General features: G+C 43.8%; 1 protein-coding gene across 6 annotated transcripts in view; it reads left to right on the top strand.

The window, feature by feature from the left end:
* CCDC88A (coiled-coil domain containing 88A) overlaps positions 1-22,962 on the top strand; it is a 317,092-nt gene that overhangs the window by 143,366 nt on the left and 150,764 nt on the right. For all 6 annotated transcript variants that reach the window (XM_040351671.1, XM_040351670.1, XM_040351668.1 and 3 more), the window contains exons 10-14: positions 9,592-9,750; positions 11,208-11,354; positions 13,133-13,277; positions 16,211-16,395; positions 21,468-21,605. In XM_040351671.1, the coding sequence (XP_040207605.1) occupies positions 9,592-9,750; positions 11,208-11,354; positions 13,133-13,277; positions 16,211-16,395; positions 21,468-21,605 (774 nt within the window). The remainder of the gene's footprint in view (positions 1-9,591; positions 9,751-11,207; positions 11,355-13,132; positions 13,278-16,210; positions 16,396-21,467; positions 21,606-22,962) is intronic.

Here is a 22,962-nt window from a genome sequence, read left to right as displayed (position 1 = left end):
ACACACTCATCTTCTCTCTTTTTTTTTTTTTAACAATTAAATTTAATTGATCAACTACCCCTGCGAAGAAAAAAAAACAACCTCTGCTCGCAGTGAATAATGAAGAGTTAATTAAAGTAAAGATTAGAAAGTAAAGAAATCATTGCATGCGGAGGTCTCATGCCACATACACGTGATCATTTTTCGGCATGAAAAAAACTTTGTTTTTAAAAAATTTAATTTAAAATGATGGTGTGTGGGCTTCACATCATTTTTCGGGTTCTGAAAAACGACAATTTTTTTTTCCGAACATGCTGCATTTTTAACGACGTTTTAAACAATGTCGTTTTTCGGGTTGTAAAAAATGATCGCTTGTGGGCTAAAACGACGTTAAAAACCTGTGCATGCTCAGAAGCAATTTTGAGACGGGAGGCGTTCTGGTAAAACTACCATTCGTAATGGAGTAAGCACATTCATCACACTGTAACAGAAAAGCGCGAATCGTCTTTTACTAACACGGAATCAGCTAAAGCAGCCCCAAGGGTGGCGTCATCCGCATGGAACTTCCCCTTTATAGTGCCGTCGTACGTGTTGTACGTCACCGCGCTTTGCTAGAGCATTTTTTAAAAACGATGGTGTGTGGGCAACGTCCTTTTAATGATGAAGTTGGAAAAACAACGTTTTTTCTACATGCCGAAAAACAACGTTTTTTTTTTTTTCATGCCGAAAAATTATCGTGTGTACACGGCATCAGACATGGTAAGTGCACCAAGAACCTAAAGTCTTCAACAAAATGGGAGGCTTTTAAGCTCTAATCCTTGACTGTAGGACCTCCACAGCATAAACTCTCTACATATTAATTAAAGTGGTTGTACATATGCTACATATTTTTGGTAAAAAAAAAAAATAATCACAATAAGTGTATATTTATTGGTTTGCATGAAAGTTTTATAGCATCTACAAACTATGGGATATTTACTGGAATTTTTACTTATTTATTTTTATATACTAGTAATGGCGGCAATCAGCGACTTATAATGGGACTGCAATAGTGCGGCAGGCAATCTGACACTGACATTTAGTGGAAACTGACTAACTGCCACTGACATCACCAGTGACACTAATACAGTGATCAGTGCTAAAGATATACAGTCATTGTACTAATGACCAGTGGCAGCCTCACTGTGCCCATTAAATGCAGCCACTGTGCCCATTAAATGCAGCCACTGTGCCCATTAAATGCAGCCACTGTGCCCATTAAATGCAGCCACTGTGCCCATTAAATGCAGCCACTGTGCCCATTAACCACTTTAGCCCCGGGCCTGTTTTTCAGAGTCGGTGTTTACGAGACAAAACCATTTTTTTTTGCTAGAAAATTACTTAAAACCCCCAAACATTATATATTTTTTTTTTCTAACACCCTAGAGAATAAAATGGAAGTCATTGCAATACTTTTTGTCACACCGTATTTGCGCAGCGGTCTTACAAGCGCACTTTTTTTTGAAAAAATTCACTTTTTTAAATGAAAAAATAAGACAACAATAAATTTGGCCCAATTTTTTTATATATTGTGAAAGATAATGTTACGCCGAGTAAAATGATACCCAACATGTCACGCTTAAAAATTTCGCCCGCTCGTGGCATGGCGTCAAACTTTTACCCTTAAAAATCTTGATAGGCGACGTTTAAAAAATTCTACAGGTTGCATTTTTTGAGTTACAGAGTAGGCCTAGGGCAAAAATTAATGCTCTCGCTCTAACGATCGCGGCGATACCTCACTTGTGTGGTTTGAATACCGTTTTCATATGTCGGCGCTACTCGCGTATACGTTCGCTTCTACGCGCGAGCTCGTCGGGACGGGGCGCTTTAAAAAAATTTTTTTTTGCTTTTCGCATTTATTTTTATTTATTTTACAATTTTTAACACTGAAAAAAAAAAAAAAAAAAATTATCACTTTTATTCCTATTACAAGGAATGTAAACATCCCTTGTAATAGAAAAAAGCATGACAGGTCCTCTTAAATATGAGATCTGGGGTCAAAAAGACCTCAGATCTCATATTTAGGCTTAAATGCAAAAAAAAAAAAAAAAATTTGGAAATGTCATTTTTTCAAATGACAAAAAAAAAAATGTTTCTTTAAGACGCTGGGCGGGACTGACGTTTTGACGTCACTTCCGCCCAGCGGAGCTATGGGGACGGGCGAAGGAGATTTTTCCTTCAGTCTCGTCCCCGCTCACCATCCGGATGGTCGCGATCTCCTCCGCCGCTACCGACGGCTCCGGTAAGCGGCGGAGGGCGCGGAACAGCGGCGGGAGGGGGGGGGGCCCTCTCCCGCCACCGATAACGGCGATCTCGCGGCGGATTCGCCGCGGAGACCGCCATTATCGTTAACACGGCCGCCCACAGAAGAGATGAATATCTCGATTGTGGCAGCAGCTGCTACCGTTACCGAGATATTCATCTCTAAAGTGATGACGTATAACGACGGTGGGCGGTCGGCAAGTAGTTAAATGCAGCCACTGTGCCCATTAAATGCAGCCACTGTGCCATCAATTGTCACTACTGTGCCATGCCATCAAACGCAGTCACTGTGCCATGCCATCAAATGCAGCCACTGTGCCCCTCAATTGTCACCACTGTGCCATGCCATCGTCACCACTGTGCCATGCCATCAAACGTAGCCACTGTGCAATGCCATCAAACGCAGCCACTGTGTCAATTGTCGCCACTGTGCCACTATGCCCTTTAATTGTTGCCACTGTGCCCTTTAATTATCACCACTCTGCCCATTGTCGCCACTGTCACTGTGCCAAATGTCGCCACTGTGCCAATTGATGCCACTGCCACTGTGCCCATTGTCGCCACTGTGCCCATTGTCGCCACTGTGCCCATTGTCGCCACTGTGCCCATTGTCGCCACTGTCACTGTGTTGCCACTGTGCCAATTGATGCAACTGCCACTGTGCCCATTGTCGCCACTGTCACTGTGTATATAATATCCAGTAGGATCACACAAGATAAGAACAAAAGTCCAAAGTGGCAACGTGATCAAATGTCCATATATAGCTATGACTAGCAAAACATCCACCATGTGTCACGAATCGGTGATAACTTAAACATTAAAGTGATGAAACAAAATGCTGGTGAAAAGTGACTTCTTAAGTGTGATAGAAAATACCTCCACCGATAAGGATGCAGGCTTACCAGAAATCGTGGACTCAAAGAAACATATATTTCATGAGTCAAACAGGCTTGAATGAAAACTTCAAAAGGGGTCTCTGTATGGATTCCTTATGCACCAATGGCTCTTCAAAGAAGAATATATGGAGGAAGAGAGGAGGCAACATAGTGTAATACCATAAAAACAGCTGAAATTTAATGGGCAATTGCACTTACATAAAAATGAAGTTACAGCACATGTAGTATAAAATCAGGCGGCAATGGAGTCAACCCGACGCGTTTCGTGTAATAGACCCCCAGATGACGTGTGATTACAGCTGTTTTTATGGTATTACACTATGTTGCCTCCTCTCTTCCTCCATATATTCTAGGCAACGCTTTAAACTCCCTTACAGATTACCTATTTAGAGTTAGATGAGGACTAGAGCTAGATTTATTGCTCTCGCTCTAATGCGGCGCCACCTCACATCCGTTTACATATGCGTACAAGGCAAAAGATAATTTTTTTATATATATTTGTTGTTGCTATTAATTTTTTTTCAAGCCTGGACCAGAAGTGACGTCATAACATTGCTTCGTTCCTCCAAGGCCATAGAGTCAATCAAACTCTCTGATTGCCTATGGGAGCAGCTAGCCACACCGTGTGATTGTTTCTCTGCAGAAAGCGAGCTGGCCACCTGCTGAAAAATGGTACCGGGGTTATGACTGATATCTTGGCCATAATCCCGGTAGATAACAACAAAACCTGGGGAATGCCCAGGGAAAAACCAAGCCTACTTACCCAGGGCCGCTGTTAGAAATCATGGGGCCCCCGTACAGCCTACCTGATTGGGGCCCCCCCCCCCACACATACACACACACACCTGACGGTATTCTATACAATATTTTCACAAAAAAATGCTTGAAAATCATTTCAAATTATTAATGGACACAAATGCCACCCCAATTCCCTCTCCTAGTACAAATCTCCCCTGCCCGCACAATTCCCCCAATCCCTCCTATTAGCCCCGAATTCCCTCATCGGCTCCTGGTACACAATCACCCGCATCTCCCCTCCCAGCACAAATCTTCTTTCTTCAATTCCTCTCCTAGGACACATTCCCAAAAATCCCTCCTAGCACAACCCCCTCTCGGGGCAGGGGAAGGAGCTCAGCGGCGGCTGGCCAGGTTCATTATCCCTCTCTAAAATCTGGCAGAGGGGGAGAAACCTGGGTGAGAGACACGGAGGGCATTATTCTCCACCAACCCTCCTGCTGTCTGGGCCCCTCTGAGTGCCGGGGCCCCCTACAGGAGGGCTGGTGGTCCCCCCCCTATCAGCGGCCCTGTACTTACCGACCAGCTAGCAGAACAACCAATTAACCTGTCTAACAGTATGCGTTAAAAACAGGGGTTTTTAGCCACAGAGCCGCGCCAAGGCACCCTGTAATCTGTGGTCCTAACACTAAACAATGAGCGTCCCCACTGTGGAGGCACATTCATTCTAATGGATAAATAGGGGCAGGTGGACTGAAGGGGAGCCACCCATCCTTAAAGGTACAGGAGCACACCAAACACCCAGCATATAGCACAATGGCTGCAAAGGTGTTGGTGCACTGCTGAACCAATATAAGCACCACAGGTGAAACATAAACGTGTCCACCGCCCCCATCTATAGCTGGCAATCGCAGTAAGTGGCATTGGAAGGCTAAAGCAGATAACAACAAAACCTGGGGAATGCCCAGGGAAAAACCAAGCCTACTTACCGACCAGCCTGCAGAACAACCAATTAACCTGTCTAACAGTATGCGTTGAAAACAGGGGTTTTGTCCGCACGCATTTGCAAACGCGGTGGAGCGGTGCGCTAGCAGGACGGTAAAATAACTCCTGCTAGCAGCATCTTTGGAGCGGTGAAGGAGTGGTGTGTATACGCTCCTCCACCGCTTCTGCCCATTGAAATCAATGGGGTACCGTGGCTATACTGCCGGCAAAGCGCCTCTGTGGTGGTTTTAACCCCATCTCCGAATAGCGCCGCAAATCCGACGGTAAAGCGCTGCTAAAAATAGCGGGACTTTACCGCCGACGCCACCCCCGCCCCAGTGTGAAAGGGGCCTTACAGCGCAGACGGATGAGCCACCCCTACCGCCCTATTGTAATCTAAATACCTAAACAGTGCCTGTATCGGATTGGATGCAGGTGGTGTTTCATTGAAAATTTTCCCAATGGCTCCTTTGCATAAAGTTGATTGAATAACTTTCGTATAACCGAGTGGTGCGAAATCCCATCTGAGACGGCAAGAATTGGCCGAAATACCAGCTGTGTATGGTCAGTATAATTGTCTCCACAGACTACACAACACGACATTTCACAGAAGGGGGACAAAAGATTATTCCATCCCTCCCGTACTCTATGCAAAATTTCGGGTAGAGGAAATAGGGAGGTTGCCATTGCTGACCTCTTCTCCTGAAAATACTAGTTTATTGGTTATCATGCTGGAGAAATGACTTTAATGCTTTAAACAAGTATGCAGATCAGGTCTGACTTTTTCCTCATTTGTGTGCATTTTCTGGGTCGGTGACTGAGAAAATATGGAAGGCAGAGACAGCCAAGCGACTAACATATTATTAAGAAGGTCGGCAATGGCACACTCTATATTTGTCTTTGTAGATGAAGATGGATGTGTGGCATTTGCATCCAGCATTAGTACTCAATCGAAATTATCCCAAATATGTCAGCATGGTGCGCCCCGGTTTCGTGAAGGCTGGGTAATTGTTCCTACTTGATGCTGAATTGATAGAAGCCATGATTGGGTAGGTTTCAAATATTCATAACATCAGTACTTATTTATGAGCACATATCCCTCCCAGGTGCGAGTTAAGTGCCCCGTGTACTCCTCAGTCTTCAGCAGTCTGTCTCTATTTTTGCAAGATGATTTTTTTTTTTAGCTATACCGCGTATGTGAGAGGTCATGGAGGATCTCCCATGACTTTATATTATGTGAGAGGTCATGGAGGATCTCCCATGACTTTATATTATGTGAGAGGTCATGGAGGATCTCCCATGATATTATATTATGTGAGAGGTCATGGAGGATCTCCCATGACTTTATATTATGTGAGAGGTCATGGAGGATCTCCCATGACTTTATATTATGTGGGAGGTCATGGAGGATCTTTTATGACTTTATATTATGTGAGAGGTCATGGAGGATCTTTTATGACTTTATATTATGTGAGAGGTCATGGAGGATCTGCCATGGCTTTATATTATGTGAGAGGTCATGGAGGATCTCCCATGACTTTATATTATGTGAGAGGTTATGGAGGATCTCCCATGACTTTATATTATGTGAGAGGTTATGGAGGATCTGCCATGACTTTATATTATGTGAGAGGTCATGGAGGATCTCCCATGACTTTATATTCTGTGAGAGGTCATGGAGGATCTCCCATGACTTTATATTATGTAAGAGGTCATGGAGGATCTCCCATGACTTTATATTATGTAAGAGGTCATGGAGGATCTCCCATGACTTTATATTATGTGAGAGGTCATGGAGGATCTCCCATGACTTTATATTATGTGAGAGGTCACAGTAGAATCTTCTATGACATTATATTATGTGAGAGTTCATGGAGGATCTCCCATGACTTTATATTCTGTGAGAGGTCACAGTAGAATCTTCTATGACATTAAATTAGGGCAGAAGCTATGTATAGACAGTTTATAAATCCATGTAGAGCAGGGGTCTCCAAACTTTTCAAACAAAGTGCCAGTTTATTGTCCTTTAGACTTAAGGAGGGCCGGATTGTGGCCAGCAGAGGCAGAAAATGGCCCAGGCCCGGCATAGGTGAAAATAAATATGGCCTCAGGGTTAGTGGTCAATAGGAGGAGGAATAGTATCCCCTTGGGGATATCATGGAAGTAATAGTGCCCCAAGGGCCGGATAAAAGCTAGCAAAGGGCCACATCTGGCCCTCGGGCCGCAGTTTGGAGACCCCTGATGTAGAGTATGTTCTATTATGTACCAAAATACATGTGTCAGATTGCTGGTCAAGATCATGTTAAAAAGTTCTCATGGTGTGCAGGGAGCAAATAAAAGTGAAAGGAACCTGTCAATGTGGTTGTTGATGCCACCACGTAGCCTCCCATTCGGCACTGAAGGCAGCCATTGTCTAGCTCCAGGTCCAGGAAAGGGCTTCCCACGCCAGCATCATGAACAATATGCTCACCCACAGGCTATGGCATCATTCTGTATTGCGTGGTAGCTTCAGCCTTTGACAGGTAATAGCTATCCTTACAGGTGTCCTATATAAAGTACTACCAAAACCTATAGTAAAAATACATATTGGCCTAAAGAGTAAGGTGACCAGATTTTTTGTAATGGTGACAATCAGTGACTCTATGTCCATCGCCACGCTGCCTGCCTCACGTCCTGTCAAGTCTTACTCTGCGGGCCCCCGGCTACTACTGGGTGGGGAGCGGGGGAAGATCACTCCGCCAGGGAAGGCAGGGAGATAAGCGGTCAGGTGGCTGGTTGGGGACTTGAGCCAAAGCAGAAGAACAAGTGGAGCTGAATGGGCATGCACCCGAAACTGAAGAAAAATTCCCTCCGACCAGCTCATGATCATCAGAAAGGGGCACAGATAATGGAAAAAATACACCCCCTTAGCTAGTAAGAGCGGGGGGGGGGGGGTGTAGTTCAGATTTTTTTTTCTTTTATTCTGCACTGATTGTCTTTGAAATTGCCCCAGCCCCTGTTCAAATCCAATCCAGGGACAAAACCGGGGACAGACTTGGTCCGGGGACAGTGTCCTCAATCCAGGGATGTCTGGACACCCTGTTAAAGAGACACTGGTATTAAAAAAAAAAAAAAAAAGTGCTCCCTCTCTGTACAGTGTAGGAAAATTTAGTTGGGAGCCGGCGGTTAATTTGTTTAGCGTTTGCTGGCAGAGTCTGTTACCTACCTGGCTTCTGGAACTTCTGGAGGGTTCTTTTCCCCCGGGCAGACAGAATGAGCCAGAGGAAGAGCGAGAGCAGCAGATGAAGCCTCACACTCTTGGCTAAAGCCAACCTGTGCAGCAGAGCTTCAGGAATCACCTGAAAGGGACTGGGTGAGTAAGAACTACTACACCCCAGAGCCTGATGGAGGAGAAGCAGCAAGGTGCAATACCCTGTTTGCTTACTACTTAGACTCCTTTCACACTGAAGCGTTTTTACAGCGTTTTAGTGTTAAAAATAGCGATATTAAAACGCTCATAAAACGCTCTCCATGCATCTCAATAGACCCTTTCACACAAGTCCTGCAAGCAGCATCTTTGGAGCAGCTTTTGGGCGCAGAAAAAAAACGCTCCAAAAACGCCCCTCTCCATTGAAATGAATTGAAAGCGCTGTAAAAACGCCTTGCCCTTTCACACTGAGGCACTGCAAAAACGCGCTAAAACATTAGGGTCTTAGCGGTGCTTTACCAGCGTTTTTCGGGCGCTGTCAGTGTGAAAGGGCTCTGAAAGCACTCAGGCTTTCACATTGGGATTGCAGATGAGGCTTCTTTCAGGCGCTTTACAGGCTTTTTTTTTTTTTTTAACGCCAAGGTGCCTTAAAAAACGCTTAAATAACGCCCGAAAAACGCCCCAGTGTGAAAAGAGCCTAAGGGACAGCTTAAAACCACTTAAAGCCAGTACAAGCCACCCTACACCTCTCGCTTGGAGAATCTGAGGAGCATATACTACAGAGGGAGAGAGCATGTGCATTCCGTGTTTGGAACATTTTTGCTATTAGTTGGGCTGATCTACCGTATTTATCGGGGTATCGGGGTACCCTAAAGTGGACCCGCATTCCTGTAAAAAAAAAGATTTTAGTACTTACAGTTTTGGTGTATTGCACGGCGTCCATCGGCGGCCTTGTCGGGTCCGGCGTCCGTCTGCGGCTTCGGTGGTGTCGTCCTCATCGCGTCCGGCGTCTTTCTGCGGTGTCCTCCCTGCTTCCCGCGCTGAGTTTGAACAACTGCACCAGTATATACCGAGCGCAGTACACTCGGGTATAGTCGGGCAGGCTCGACTCCTCTCTCGGTCATGTCCTGTACGTCCAGGATGTGACCGCGAGAGGAGCCGAGCCTGCCCGAGTGTACTGCGCTCGGTATATGCCGGCGCAGTGGTTCAAACTCGGCGCGGGAAGCAGGTATCGGCGTATATCGCACACCCACGATTTGCCCTGATATTCAGGGCAAAAAAGTGCGCGGTATACGCCGATAAATACGGTATTTTTCCTATGGGAGGACAGCATGGTGATCTTTAGCAGCCAGAGGATAACGAAGTCTTCAGTTTGTATTCAAGTTGCGGTTCTGGACTCCCATACCAATGAATGTTAAACAAAGAGATGCTGTCCTGCTTGTTATGAAACCAATGAATTGATTGCGATAAATGTTGGCTAATTCCATATTTCCGACTCTGTTTCTGTAGAACATGAATCTGTTGGCCGATGCCAGGTCTGCTCGTATGTATAGAGATGAGCTGGACGCACTCAGGGAAAAAGCTGTAAGAGTTGACAAGCTTGAAAGTGAAGTCAACCGGTATAAAGAACGGATGCATGACATCGAATTTTACAAAGCCAGGGTAGAGGTAAGTGGTCCTTGTCTGAATACATCTTAGGCTGCATTCACACCTGAGCGTTTTGTCGCCTGAAGCGCGACGCCCCAAAACGCTAGAGAGGAAAAAATACATTATTCTCTGTGGAGATGGTTCACATCTCCACTACAAAACGCCTGACGCCGAATGCCTGAAGCCCAAACAAGTTCTGGACCCTTTTTTGTCGCTCGAATTTGGGCGTTTGGGCGTTTTACATTGGTGACCCTAAACCTGTAAAAAATCGCGGTAAAAAACGCGGCGTTTTGTCGCGGCAAATCGCGGTAAAAAACACAGCAAAACGCTACGCTCAGATGTGAATGCAGCCTTAGACAACCTGAACTGTTAAAGCTGTGCCCATAAATAAAAGGAGAACAATCCGCTTTAGTCCCTTTTTAAAGCTGCTGAACCTGGCACCACAACATTTTATGTCCAAAGAACAACCTCCTGCGTTTGTGGCTTTAAGACCTGGTACACTGACTGCTTCCCTGGCTTCCAAATCTAGCGCTGGTGTGCCTTGCTGCCCCCTTCAGGACTTGTGGGTATCCTTTTATACAACACTACACAACAAAAGAGGGCACACCAGCCTAGTGCATTACAGCTAAATAATTTTATTAAAAGTAGATAAAACAAGTGGTATACTCACAAACACATGACAAGTGTACTATAAAAATCAGATCCACACTGCTCAACTGGTAACATGGGAAGACCTTTCAGCATCCAATGCAGCTTACATGTTTCAAGGGACAAACCCTCTTCATCAGAGCTCCTCGAAATGTGTATGGCGCATGGACGCTGGAAGGTCTTCCAATGTTAACTTGTGTGGATTTGGAGGCAGTCTTATCTGATTTTTATAATCCGCTTGTCATTATCATGTGTTTGTGAGTATATCACTTATCGATTTATTAAAGTGTTACTAAACCCACAATTGTAAAAAACAGTCTGTATATGCAGTAATGTATGCTTGTTATACATACTGTGGAACCTAAGGGGTTAATCATCTGCATTGTGAAAAAAGGCTGTTGGATCCTGTCTTCTCTGATCCTCCTTTTCTGCTACTGTCCTCAACCCCCCTGATAGAACAGAGCCTTGAAGGCACTCTGCACGTGCTGAGTTTGGTGTGTATTGCTAGAGTTTTTTTTTCTTGGAAGAGTGCATGTGAATAGCAAAGGGCCAGAGAGCATGTGAACAGCAAAGGGCTAATCAGCGCTGTCCACACAGAGGGCCAGGGGTCCTGTAGCCTCCTAGGACAGTCAGAGGAGAATGAAAACTCCTCCTACAAGCTTTAACCAGACACTGATAGAAGTCACAAGACTGCTATATACTGCTGATGAGAAAAGGTATTTAGCCGTTTATATTTACTAAACCTCCTTCCAGTGTACCAATTATTATGTCATCATTTGCTCCCCTTAGTAATAATATTCTTTCTAAATTATAATTATGTGTCTTTGTAGGAGTTAAAAGAAGACAATCAGGTGCTTCTAGAAACAAAAATCATGTTGGAAGACCAGCTGGATGGGTCACGAGGTCGCTCTGATAAACTGCATGAGCTGGAGAAGGAGAACATACAGTTCAAAGCTAAGATCCATGATATGGAGATGGTGCGTGTGTGCATATATATACGTAATGTATTATTTTTTGTTTGTATATGATAGTGTCATAGTCATCACTAGGGATGAGTTTCGAGTTCGAGTCGAACTCATGTTCGACTCGAACATTGCTTGTTCGCCTGTTCGGCGAACAACGAACAATTTGTGATGTTCGCGGAAATATCGAAAAGCCGCGGAACACCCTGTTAAAGTCTATGGGAGAAATCTAAAGTGCTAATTTTAAAGGCTAATATGCAAGTTATTGTCCTAAAAAGTGTTTGGGGACCTGGGTCCTGTCCCAGGAAACATGTATCAATGCAAAAAAGTTTTAAAAATGGCTGTTTTTCCGGGAGCAGTGAATTTAAAGTGGAGGTTCACCCAAAAAATTAATTTTTAACATTACATTCAGCCGAGTTGTCCTAATGACAATCGGCTGTTTTTTTTTTGTTTTTTTTTCCGTACATACCTTATTTTCACTGCCGCATCCGGGTATGTCTTCTGCGGGACTGGGCGTTCCTATCTGATTGACAGGCTTCCGACCGTCGCATACTACGCGTCACGAGTTGCCGAAAGAAGCCGAACGTCGGTGCGCAGTTGCCGTATAGAGCCGCACCGACGCTCGGCAACTTGTGACGCGTAGTATGTGACGGTCGAAGCCTGTCAATCAGATAGGAACGCCCAGTCCCGGAGAAGACATACCCGGAAGCGGCGGTGAAATAAGGTATGTGCGAAAAAAAAAAAAACAGCCGATTGTCATTAGGACAACTTGGCTGAATGTAATGTTAAAAACTTATTTTTGGGTGAACCCCCGCTTTAATAATGCTAAAAGTAAAACGGTAAACGTGAAATATTCCTTACAATTTTGTACCTAGGGGGGGTGTAAAGTTAGCATGTGAAATATCGCATGTTTCCCGTACATAGAACTGTCCCTGCACAAAGTGTCATTTCTGAAAGAAAAAAAAGACATTTAAAACTGACTTGCGGCTATAATGAATAGTCGGCTATGGCAATTCAGAGAAAATTCATTCATAAAAAAAAAAAAAAAAGCTTGGGGGTCCCCCCAATTTCAATTACCAGGCCCTTCAGCTCTGGAATGGATATCAAGGGGAACCCCGCCGTCAGTTAAAAAAAAAAAAATGTCGCTGGGTTTCCCCCAAATATCAATTCCAGACCCTTCAGGTCTGGTGTGGATTTTAAGGGGAACTCCACCCCAAATTTAAAAAAAATGGCGTGGAGTTCCCCCAAAAATCCACACCAGACCCCTTATCCGAGCACGTTAACCTGGCCGGCCGCAGAAAAGAGGGGGGGACAGAGTGCGGCCCCCCCCTCTCCTGAACCGTACCAGGCCACATGCCCTCAACGTGGGGAGGATGTCCCCATGTTGATGGGGACAAGGGCCTCATCCCCACAACCCTTGCCCGGTGGTTGTGGGGGTCTGCGGGTGGGGGGCTTATCAGAATCTGGAAGACCCCTTAAACAAAGGGGACCCCCAGATCCTGCCCCCCCCTATGTGAATTGGTAATGGGGTACATTGTACCCCTACCATTTCACGAAGCAAGTGTAAATAGTTGGAAAAAACACACACACACACACACACACCGTAGAAAAAAAGTCCTTTATTAATAAAAAAAGGATCTACAGCTGGACATCCGTCATATGCATGTTTATAAATCTTGGTATAAATATTATACATTAATACTGTGTGAGTACTTGCATTTGATTTATTTAAATTGATCTCCTGTTTATGGATTGCATACAGCTTGGACTTAATAGTGTTCCCATCTTCTCAGGAGCGTGATATAGACAGGAAGAGAATCGAAGAGCTGATGGAGGAGAACATGTCTCTAGAAATGGCTCAGAAGCAAAGCATGGATGAGTCGTTACATCTTGGCTGGGAACTGGAACAGCTTTCTAAAACCAGTGATCTCCCGGAAAGTATGTAGACCGTCTATCCAGAGTTCTGTCCCTCTTGTACAGTGTACACCTTTGTGGGTAAAATATTCAGCATATGCACGTTTATTATTTTATGCCACCACCTGGCATACTATACTATACTCTACTACCTCCATGCTCCGTACTAAATATTGATGTCTTTGGGGGGGTTCCATTGAAACATGCTGACTGCAATGAAAAGCAACGTCTGTTTCCGAAGACTTGTATGCACCCAGCTTCAGTTTATTTATTCTTGCTTTTACCTGTAATACAAGAGGACTTTTCCATACCTTTCAACTTTTTAAGATGGGAATAAGGGACACCTATTAGGAAAAGTATGTAGGTATAGGACACACACCCTGCCACGCCCCCTTAAAGGAGCATTATGTCAGAAAAAGATTAGTTAAACCCACAAGTGCTTTTTTTCACCACTACTATTCTTTTATACTTTCTTTTGAAATTTACAAATGGAGCCATTTAGAAATTGGATGAAAGGTTTAGCGCTGGGAAACACTTTTTTTAAAAGATAAAATGTGCATTTTATATACAATTGTATAGATCAGACCAAAATGAGGGACAATTGAGGTGGAAAGAGGGACTTTGTTCCAAATCCAGGACAGTCCCTCAAAATCAGGGACAGTTGGGAGCTATGGCTATACCAAAAGTAATGCAAATGTGTGAATAACTTTTTTTATTAACTTACACAGGTCATTCAAATTTCACATGTTGGTCGTGCAAAGCTGGCCATACATGGATCGAATCTTGGCCGGTTCAGGATGAACGGCAAGATTTGATCCATGTATAGGCAGGCTGATTGTACCCACTTGGGTATAACCGGCCTGTCTGATTTTTTTTCCATACGATTACTGCTGGCAGCTATAGTCACTAGCAGTTATCATTGTATTCTGTCATCCAAGAAGGCTCCCTGGCAGCAGAACACAATAACGCTGCGGGAGGCATTCCCAATCAATGCAGTCAGTGTCAGTTGAGGGATTTTCTTTCCTTCCATCTGTGGTGGAAAGAAGGACAATTGAATCATCTATGGGCTGCCTTACTCTGTCTCTATAGTAACTCTTCTTCTTTCTTTCTTTCCTTCTTTTTTTCCCCCTACATTGCATTTAATTAATGGATGGTGCCCAATGGATTTCCATTGCAAGCAGAAGCAACGACGTGTTCTCACTGAGTTCTTGATGAAGGAACAGTGCAGGCTGTCCGACATCCATAGAAGGTTACAGGATGTTTACGGAGATGACACCTTTGACAAGAGTCACCAATGACAAGACATTCCTCTTGTCAATAGTGTCATCCTTAAAAACATTCTGTAGCTTTCTCTGGATGTTGTGGATGTTGGGCAGCCTGCACCTCTTCATCAAGAATGCAATGATGGTGGGTTGCTTCTGCTTGGAATCCATTATTTACCTGCAAAGCAGAAGAGTTGCTATACAGGAAGAGTTACTTTGCCAACAAGTTTAGGCCTCGGCCCTCATTCGTGCAAACTGTAACATATGGTTTAGGGCTGCCGAGCTGGACTGTTGGCGGTTCCCTGTAACCTGCATAACTAAACATTGATCCAGCTGTTCATGGTGGCCTCACGTGAGGGAGTCTGGGTTCCCTACAAGGTGCTTTGGATAGAGGCAGTAACACATTTTCAGAAGTTTACAACCACTTTAATTTCTTAAAGGGGTTGTAAAGACAAAAATATTTTTCTCTTAAATTAAAGTCTGACAGTAGCTGATAAAGTAAAAAGTAATGATTTGCATTATAACTAGTTTGATACCTGTTGAAATCGAGCTGTTTTATTCACCTCCGTCACTCCTGAATCGTTATTCTCACTGACTTCCTGGTTTGCGGTGCACATTCATTCTTGCTACATCACGGCCTAATGGGAACTACAGTTCCCATTAGGCTTAGCCTCCATGCCTGTGAGGGATAAGAGAGCATCTTCACGCAGGGCTGTAGTCATAGGGAGGGGGTGAGCACATTCTGCTTTCCACCATGCAAAACGGCTCAGATGCTGGTGGAAAGCAAGAAGAGGAGTGACAGGAAATGGCATTTTCAAACCTGGATTACTGTATTTTGGAGGTCAAAAGGAAAAACGAGGTAAGTGATATTTAAATACGCTAGCTTACAGAAATCAATTGATCTAATAAAAAACTAACCTTTAGTGTTCCTTTAAGCCCTGTACACACAGCCCAACATTCTCTTGCCGGCCGAGTGTACACGCGTACGATTCAAAACAACCGTCGTTCTTTTGAATGGCACGAACGCGGTGACGTCATCGACTGCGACGAGCATGCGCTCGTCGCATTCGATTACATCGCCGCCATCTTGCTTCACCCTACCTATGCCTTGGAAGCTACCGTGCATGCGTCTAAGTCATTTCGAGCATGCGCGGGTTTTCACGGCGATAGGTAAGTATACACATTCTCGGGTTTTCTCGGCAGGAAAGCACTGCCGAGAATCACGACGAGAAAATAAGAGAGCAGGTTCTCTATTTTTCTCGTCTAGATTCTGGGCAGTTTTCTTGACGAGAAACCTCCAAAGCCTCGTACACACGCGCGGTTTACTCGGCAAGAAAGGCTCTGCCAGCAGTTTTCTTGCTGAGAAAACCGAGTGTGTGTGTATGAGGCTTCAGCCTTGAAAAAAAAATTAAAATTTGAAAAATCTATGCACATTTTAGTCCTTAGTGGGTTAATGAATCGTGGTTTGCAGAGATGATGTCACATGTTTGAGATTTTTTTTTTTATGGCAGTTTCTTGTAATTTATTTCTGCCAGGGCCAGTATAAAGAGTCTGTTTTATATAATACTTTATAGTAATTTGTAAAAGCAAGCTTTTGAGATTAATCAAAAACCGTTTACACGATGTCTATGAAAGAGACTGGATTTTGGATGAAACCTAAATCACATGGACTTTGTTTTTGTGAATGTTGTGTAGCACCACAGAAGTCGCTGGGACATGAAGTGAATGAGCTTACGTCCAGCCGGCTGCTCAAATTAGAGATGGAAAACCAAACATTGCAGACCACAGTGGAAGAGCTGAGGAATGCCATGGGCTCCACGGAGGGCGCTAATGCCAAAATCCTGAAAATGGAAAAAGAAAACCAAAGACTAAGCAAGAAGGTAATGTGAATGTTATGTGGTGGTTCTCTAACTCATTGTGAAAAAATTACATATTCTTGGGGAAAAATGTTTTATACAATTTTAGGAAACTTTTTGGTCTCCTGACCATTAGTGATATCCTTGGCAGTAGGTGTGTAGGCAGGGCCAAGAGAATATTGGTACAGCATTGCATCCCTGCTGCCTCCTTCCCAATTTTTTTTATTAGTGTGGACTTCATTCCCTAAAGGCGCAATTTAATAGTTTACCAACATACACAGCATCTTGACACTTCACCTCGCCTCCTCCCTGACTGTACCGGGCACCACTTTTGGAAAAGGCCACGCACAGAATCAAGATAAGTCCAGTTGGTTTTCGATGCTTTAGTCGCAGTAAAGTCAGGGCATACTGTACACCAGGGGTGCCCAACCAGTGGCCCAGGGGCCACATGTGGCCCGCGGAGCCCTATGATGTGGCCCGCGACCTCCTGCTCTGGGATAGAATAGAATACTGTTATTAAAGGTAAGTTTATTAGTAAAATCACAGTGTATATATGGGCATATTTGTTCTGCAGTGGTTACTGGGCTGCTTTCAAACTGATCTGCAGGTGCAGAGCAGTGCACCTGAGGCCGCGTACACATGGTCGTTCCAAACCGATGAGAATGGACCGAGGTTCAGTTTCATCGGTCCAAACCGACGTTGTGTATAGCCCATCGGTCTGTTGTCCTTCGGTCCAAAATGTTAAAACATGCCTCAAAATCAAACCGATGGTTAGTACAGAAAGCATCGGTTCAAAACCCGCGCATGCTCAGAATCAAGTCGACGCATGCTTGGAAGCATTGAACTTCGTTTTATTCAGCATGTTGTGTGTTTGACGTCACCGCGTTCTGACGCGATCGGTTTTTGGAACGATGGTGTGTACGCACATCAGGCCACTTCAGCGGTGAACCGATGGAAATGGCCCGTCGGACCATTCTCATCGGTTTGGAACGACCGTGTGTACGCGGCCTAAGGGTTGCCTGAACTGAGCCATATGCCCCTTTCACGCGGTCAGTCCGACCCAATCAGACCCTCCATTCACCTCTAGGGAGTAGCAGATGTAAATGGACTTGTGCCATTTACAAACGTCTTCCTCCAATCCGATCCACAAAAAAAAAAGTAAAGTGAGCTCTATAGAGTAGAGTGGGCTGCCATGCACCCGCTCCGCTCATTGTGGCCCGCATCCGGTTACCAAGTCGCTTAGGTGGCCCTCGCTCTTCAAAAGGTTGGGCACCCCTGCTGTACACGTTCTTACAAATTCCAATGGTGGCTGTCGGTACTTTCCCCATAGTGGATATCCTTTGTCCTGTCCCTGTTACTATTCCTTTCTAAGGCACCAGGACCCCCATGCACCCCCTTGCTGGGGAACACCACTTACTTGAAAGGCTACATCTATCTATGAAAGCCCCCACTTAGTCCCATAGGGCAGTGGTCATCAACCTTGTCCTGCAGGGCCCACTAACAGGCCAGGTTTGCAAGATAACTGAAATATATGACAGGTGATATCATTTGCTCCTCCGTGATTGCAGTATTCTAGACTGCATCTCCCCAAGGTAATACATAAAACTTGGCCTGTTAGTGGGCCCTGCAGGACAGGGTTGATGACCACTGCCATAGGGGACTATCTATCTCCTCTTCTTATGCATTTCTGCCCAGACTCCTATACTTCTATACAACTCAATATACTGTATATGGAGCCCGGGGAGGGTGCCACCTAGTGGCAAAACTATAAACTGTCCTAACACCTCTTTACAGTTGCATATGGGAGGTCACAGGAGCATGAATCAAAAGTTGCATCTGCTCAACAGAACATGTTGGTCTCTGAAGTTCATAAGACCTATCTAGGTTAAGGATGACCCTACACAGCCCGATAAAGAGATGGGATATTAGAGCATCTCCTTCAACAATTGGGCCTTGTTATGAAATATCAGTAACCTATTGTCACTTGTTGCATTTTCTTCAAAACAAGTGTACAATACATACTGTACATACCATATGCTGTTTGTCACTGGGTTGGGGAGGGAGATTGTGGTTGGCCAATTCAAGTGTGGCCAAGAAGATTTCTTACTGACTCATTATCGATGACCAATTTCCTCTTCTGTGCATGGTTCATTCATATCGGCTGTTATATTCTCTTAGAAGAGAAACCCTTTTGTTAAAAACAAAATTGCAGTTTTAAATGACCTTCCATTTTAGTCTGCAGCCAGATGTGAATTGGAAAATTTTAATTTAAATTCTCATCTTTGCCACTATGGCTCTGAGGTATTCTTTCATCTGTTTACAGAAAATTAAAAAATGTCCATCTACCCTATTTACATAATTGGCTCCCCGAATTTTCCAATTTACAGACATGTCTTGCAATCCCACAATCTATACAGATCATCAAGTCAAAATACAAACACCCCATGCAATCTCAATCTAGACACAGCTGGAAGTCAATTTACAGGCATTCCTGTTTAGTGGGCTAATTTCTAAGAAATTCACATTCATGAAGAGATACTGAAGATGTGGTTTTTCTTATTACGACTCTAAAACTAGCCATTCGTGGAGTCTATTTTGGCTGGTTCCTGATAAACTGGTCATAATTTAAGCCATGGGTGGCCCTGTTGGAACCCTCCGCCCTAAAATGCTTCAATATGAAAATCAAAAGGAGACAGGCAGAAAATTGTTGGCCAGACAGCAGCTGCATCCAATTGTAGCACTAGACTTGAAGGGGGTAATAACTCCCCCCCCCCTAAAAGTACAGGGGCTGCCCACCACTGCAAGCACCAGTCCATTCACTCCAGCTTCAATAACACTGTCTAGGGAGAGGTCTTTTTTATTCAAGAAATAAGTAAAATAAAATAAAAAAACTTTTAAAAAGAGAGAGGTTAGGGCAAAGGATGCTCCAAAACAATTAGAATAATAAGCAGATAGCAATTAGAGGACAATCTTCTTAAGAAAACATGAATGTCGGACAGTCTAAACCCCCACTGCTGAAGACCATGAGGCAAGTTTTTGGCAGCTTGTTACCTTGTGCCTATGCACAACTACTGGTAGCCAGTGCAATTTCCACAACACTACATAGTCACAGGGATCAAATTAGGGTCTTTACTCACAAGTCACCAGGACAGCTGCCACCTTCCACCACCTTCTAGACACGGTCCAGTGAGTGAGACCGTCTTTCTCCAGACCAGATCCCTTGCGGTGAGGTCTTACGATCAGTTTCTAATCAGATCCATCCAAGCCCTCAACCCTGACACCGCTGAGGCCTCTAGTGCAGCTAGAACTGCTTCTAGGGCAGCAGCCCCTCCAGGCGAAAAGGAACCCAACTCTCTAGTGCCTCAAACTATTTATAACTCTTCCATCCCCTTCTGGACACTCTTCCCCAGGAATTGGCTAAAGCATGATAAATATTTTGGCTGGTTATTTGAATCTCCTACCCTAAGCTCCAGAACGGCCTTTCTCAACCTTTTTACCCAAGAACCACCCCTAAAATAGTCTTCGGGTCTTGCGGAACCCTTACTAAAATCACTTCATTGGGGGTCAATGGCAAAAATGCCCCCTGCATTTGTGGTCAATGGCAAAAATGCCCCCTGTATTGGTGGGCAATAGAAGGATTGCTTCTTACATTGGTGGTCAGTGGAAAAAATGCTCCTCACATTTATGGTCAGTGGAAAGAATGCTCCTCACATTTATGGTCAATGGAAAGAATGCTTCCTACATTGGTGGTCAATGGAAAGAATGCCCCCCTTGCAGACAACTAAAAAAAATCGGTGGTGTAAAGCTAATGGCCTTGCCAAGTGGTGTAAGTCATGGAATTATGTAGGCATCATCAAATTAAAGGTCAATAAGCCACAGCTCAAGGAACCTCCTGGCAACCTTTAGAGCAATCTTCGAGTTCCAAAGAACCCTGGTTGAGAAGGACTGCTCTAGAAGCTTCTTCCAGAGGCAGGGATTAGCAATCAAACTTCTAGCCTGTGAAACAGGCCAGGCCAAATGATCACTGCTCACTTGATTGCAGAAGAAGCCAGAAGTTTACCTAGCATTCTACGCTAGGAGGGTGCTACACAATCATATGCAGTAACATTTTGGTTATTTTGATGGCTGCAGGTGCTGACCGTTAGATTAGAATAGCTGGCAGGTAAGGGTCCTTCATCCATGCTATTTAGCATGGATTTGTGGAAACAACTTCTTGAGATATCTTACAGTGTGTGGCCAGCTTAATTCTAATTGGGTGATCAAAGTGAAGGCAGAATTCCAACATATTTTGAAAATGCTAGCAAAGCTTGGTACAGTGGAACTTTGGATTACGAGCAAAATCCGTTTCAGGAGAATTCTTGTAATCCAAAGAACTCGCCTATCAAAGCTAGTTTCCCCATAGAAGTCAATGGAAACTAAAATAATTTGTTCCACATTAACTTCAATGGCATGCAATAACGCATGTGGCCAGAGGTGGGGGGGCACCAGAGAGCCTCGTAAATGATCGGGGACAGCTCGGCTGACCTCAAAGGCTCTGAAAAACACCCAGGAACGGAATATTTCCGATCGACTTGGCTTCGGCGCCCCCGCATCTCAGGCCAAATGCGGTACTGCACACCCCATTATCTTGAATTCTGCTAGTTTTGCGAGAAAAACCGCAAACCGAGTCAGAATTTTTTTTTAAAGTTGCTCGTCTTTCAAAATGCTTGTTAACCGCGTTACCCGTAAACCAAGGTTCCACTGTGTATGCAAAAACAAATCTAATATAGATCTGTGGTAGTTTGCTAAAATTCTTGATAGTGTATAGGGATTTTTTTTTACGTGTTTATTTTGTTTCACTTTGAAGTCGGCTATCTATACAATTATAAATTGTAAAATTACTTTTGAATAATAGTGTTTAGCATGTGTGCTTCATAAAATAACAATCATTGATATTTTAAGCAATGTTGTTGCTTATAAAAGTTAGCATACAGTTCCTGTGGAGGTAATAATTTTTTTTTTTTTAATGTTTATGTGGTTTAACATTAATCTTCAGGACTGAGCAGGAGGCTTTGCAAACTATAACAATTTTACACGTTTTTTTTTTTTTTCTCCAGCTTGAGAAAATAGAAGCGGAGCTAATTCATGAGCGTCGGACCATTGAGAGCAGCCAACAAATGAGCGATGACCTTGTGAAGGAAAAGTCGCAGCTGGAGAAGATCGTAGAAACGCTGCGTGAGAACTCCGAGAGACAGGTATGAAGGTGACGCTCGCAGTTCGGATGATGTCCTCGCCCGCACATGTCTCGCAAATTGAATGATAGAGAAAAAACATAATTTACCTTCTTTCTGCAGACTGTCAACTCCTCTGCTAATGGGGGGCTCATTGCTTTAGTTCCTCTTAATCCTGTTAATGATAAATGGAAATTCATCACCCTCCTTAACTGGTTGCCATATGGCTTCCTTCAAGGGCTTAACTACTGTAAATGACCAGAGTCTTGTCAGTCTCCTTCTAATTAGGCATGTGCAAAAGGGAAAATTTCGTTTCGTTTCGTTTTAATTCGTTATTTAATTAATTTCGTTAAGTTAGGTTCGTTACATGTGTTAAAATCGTTTTCGGAACTCGTTCGTTTTCGACCGAATTTAGAAAAATCCGGTCGAATTCGAAAATATTTCGACCGTTTTCGGAATTCGTTCCTTTTCGACCGAATTTCGAAAAATCCGGTCGAATTCTAAAGTATTTCGACTGGATTCAACAACAAATAGTCTCTTTTCGAATATTTCGAAATTCGATCGGAATTCGAAAAAAAAAAAAAAAATTCGAATTCCAAATCGAAAACCCGCGGACGAAATTCGATCAGAATTAAAAAAATAAAAAAATAATTTTTTTTTTTCGAATTCCAAATCGAAAACCCGCGGACGAAATTCGATCGGAATTCGGAAAAAAAAAAAAAAAAAAAAATTTGAATTCCGATCGAATTTCGTCCGCGGGTTTTCGATTCGGAATCGAAAACGTTCGTTCGGATTCGGTAAATTCATTAATATTGCAATTCGGGAATTCGTATGCATCCGAATGTCCGAATAATGAAAAATGTGTCCGAATTTCGATTCGGAACGAAACGAAATGCACATGCCTACTTCTAATGGGTGTTTAGACTTTCAAAGGAAATGCACAGTATTTTTAATAGGGTAACCACAGGGGGTGAGATCCCATCAAAAACAGTGGGCACCAGGAGATCTGCCTATCCTTGCTTAAATCATGTAATGCTTCTGCGTTTTTGGGTGACATCACTGTGTAGCATGAAAAAAGATTTTATTTAACAAAATCCTCACCTTCGGGGTAGATTTACTAAAGGCAAGCAGACTGTGCACTTTGCAAGTGCAGTTGCACCCATTTTCCCCAGAGCTTAGTGAATGTGGTAAAACTCTGCTAATTTCCATCATCCAATCCTGTGTAAGAACAAATGCCCTTTTTTCTTTCCTTGCACCTGATTCTTTACAAAGTGAAGCTTTACCACATTGCATTTACTAACTAAAAGGAGTACACCTGCACTTGCAAAGTGCAGTCTATTTACCTTTAGTAAATTAACCCCCGTGTGACACTTGTTTCTGT

Source organism: Rana temporaria, chromosome 4 (assembly GCF_905171775.1).
Source record: "Rana temporaria chromosome 4, aRanTem1.1, whole genome shotgun sequence".
Lineage (NCBI taxonomy): Eukaryota > Metazoa > Chordata > Amphibia > Anura > Ranidae > Rana > Rana temporaria.
The sequence above is the reverse complement of the archived record's forward strand: the minus strand, read 5'-3'. Positions and strand labels throughout refer to the sequence as shown.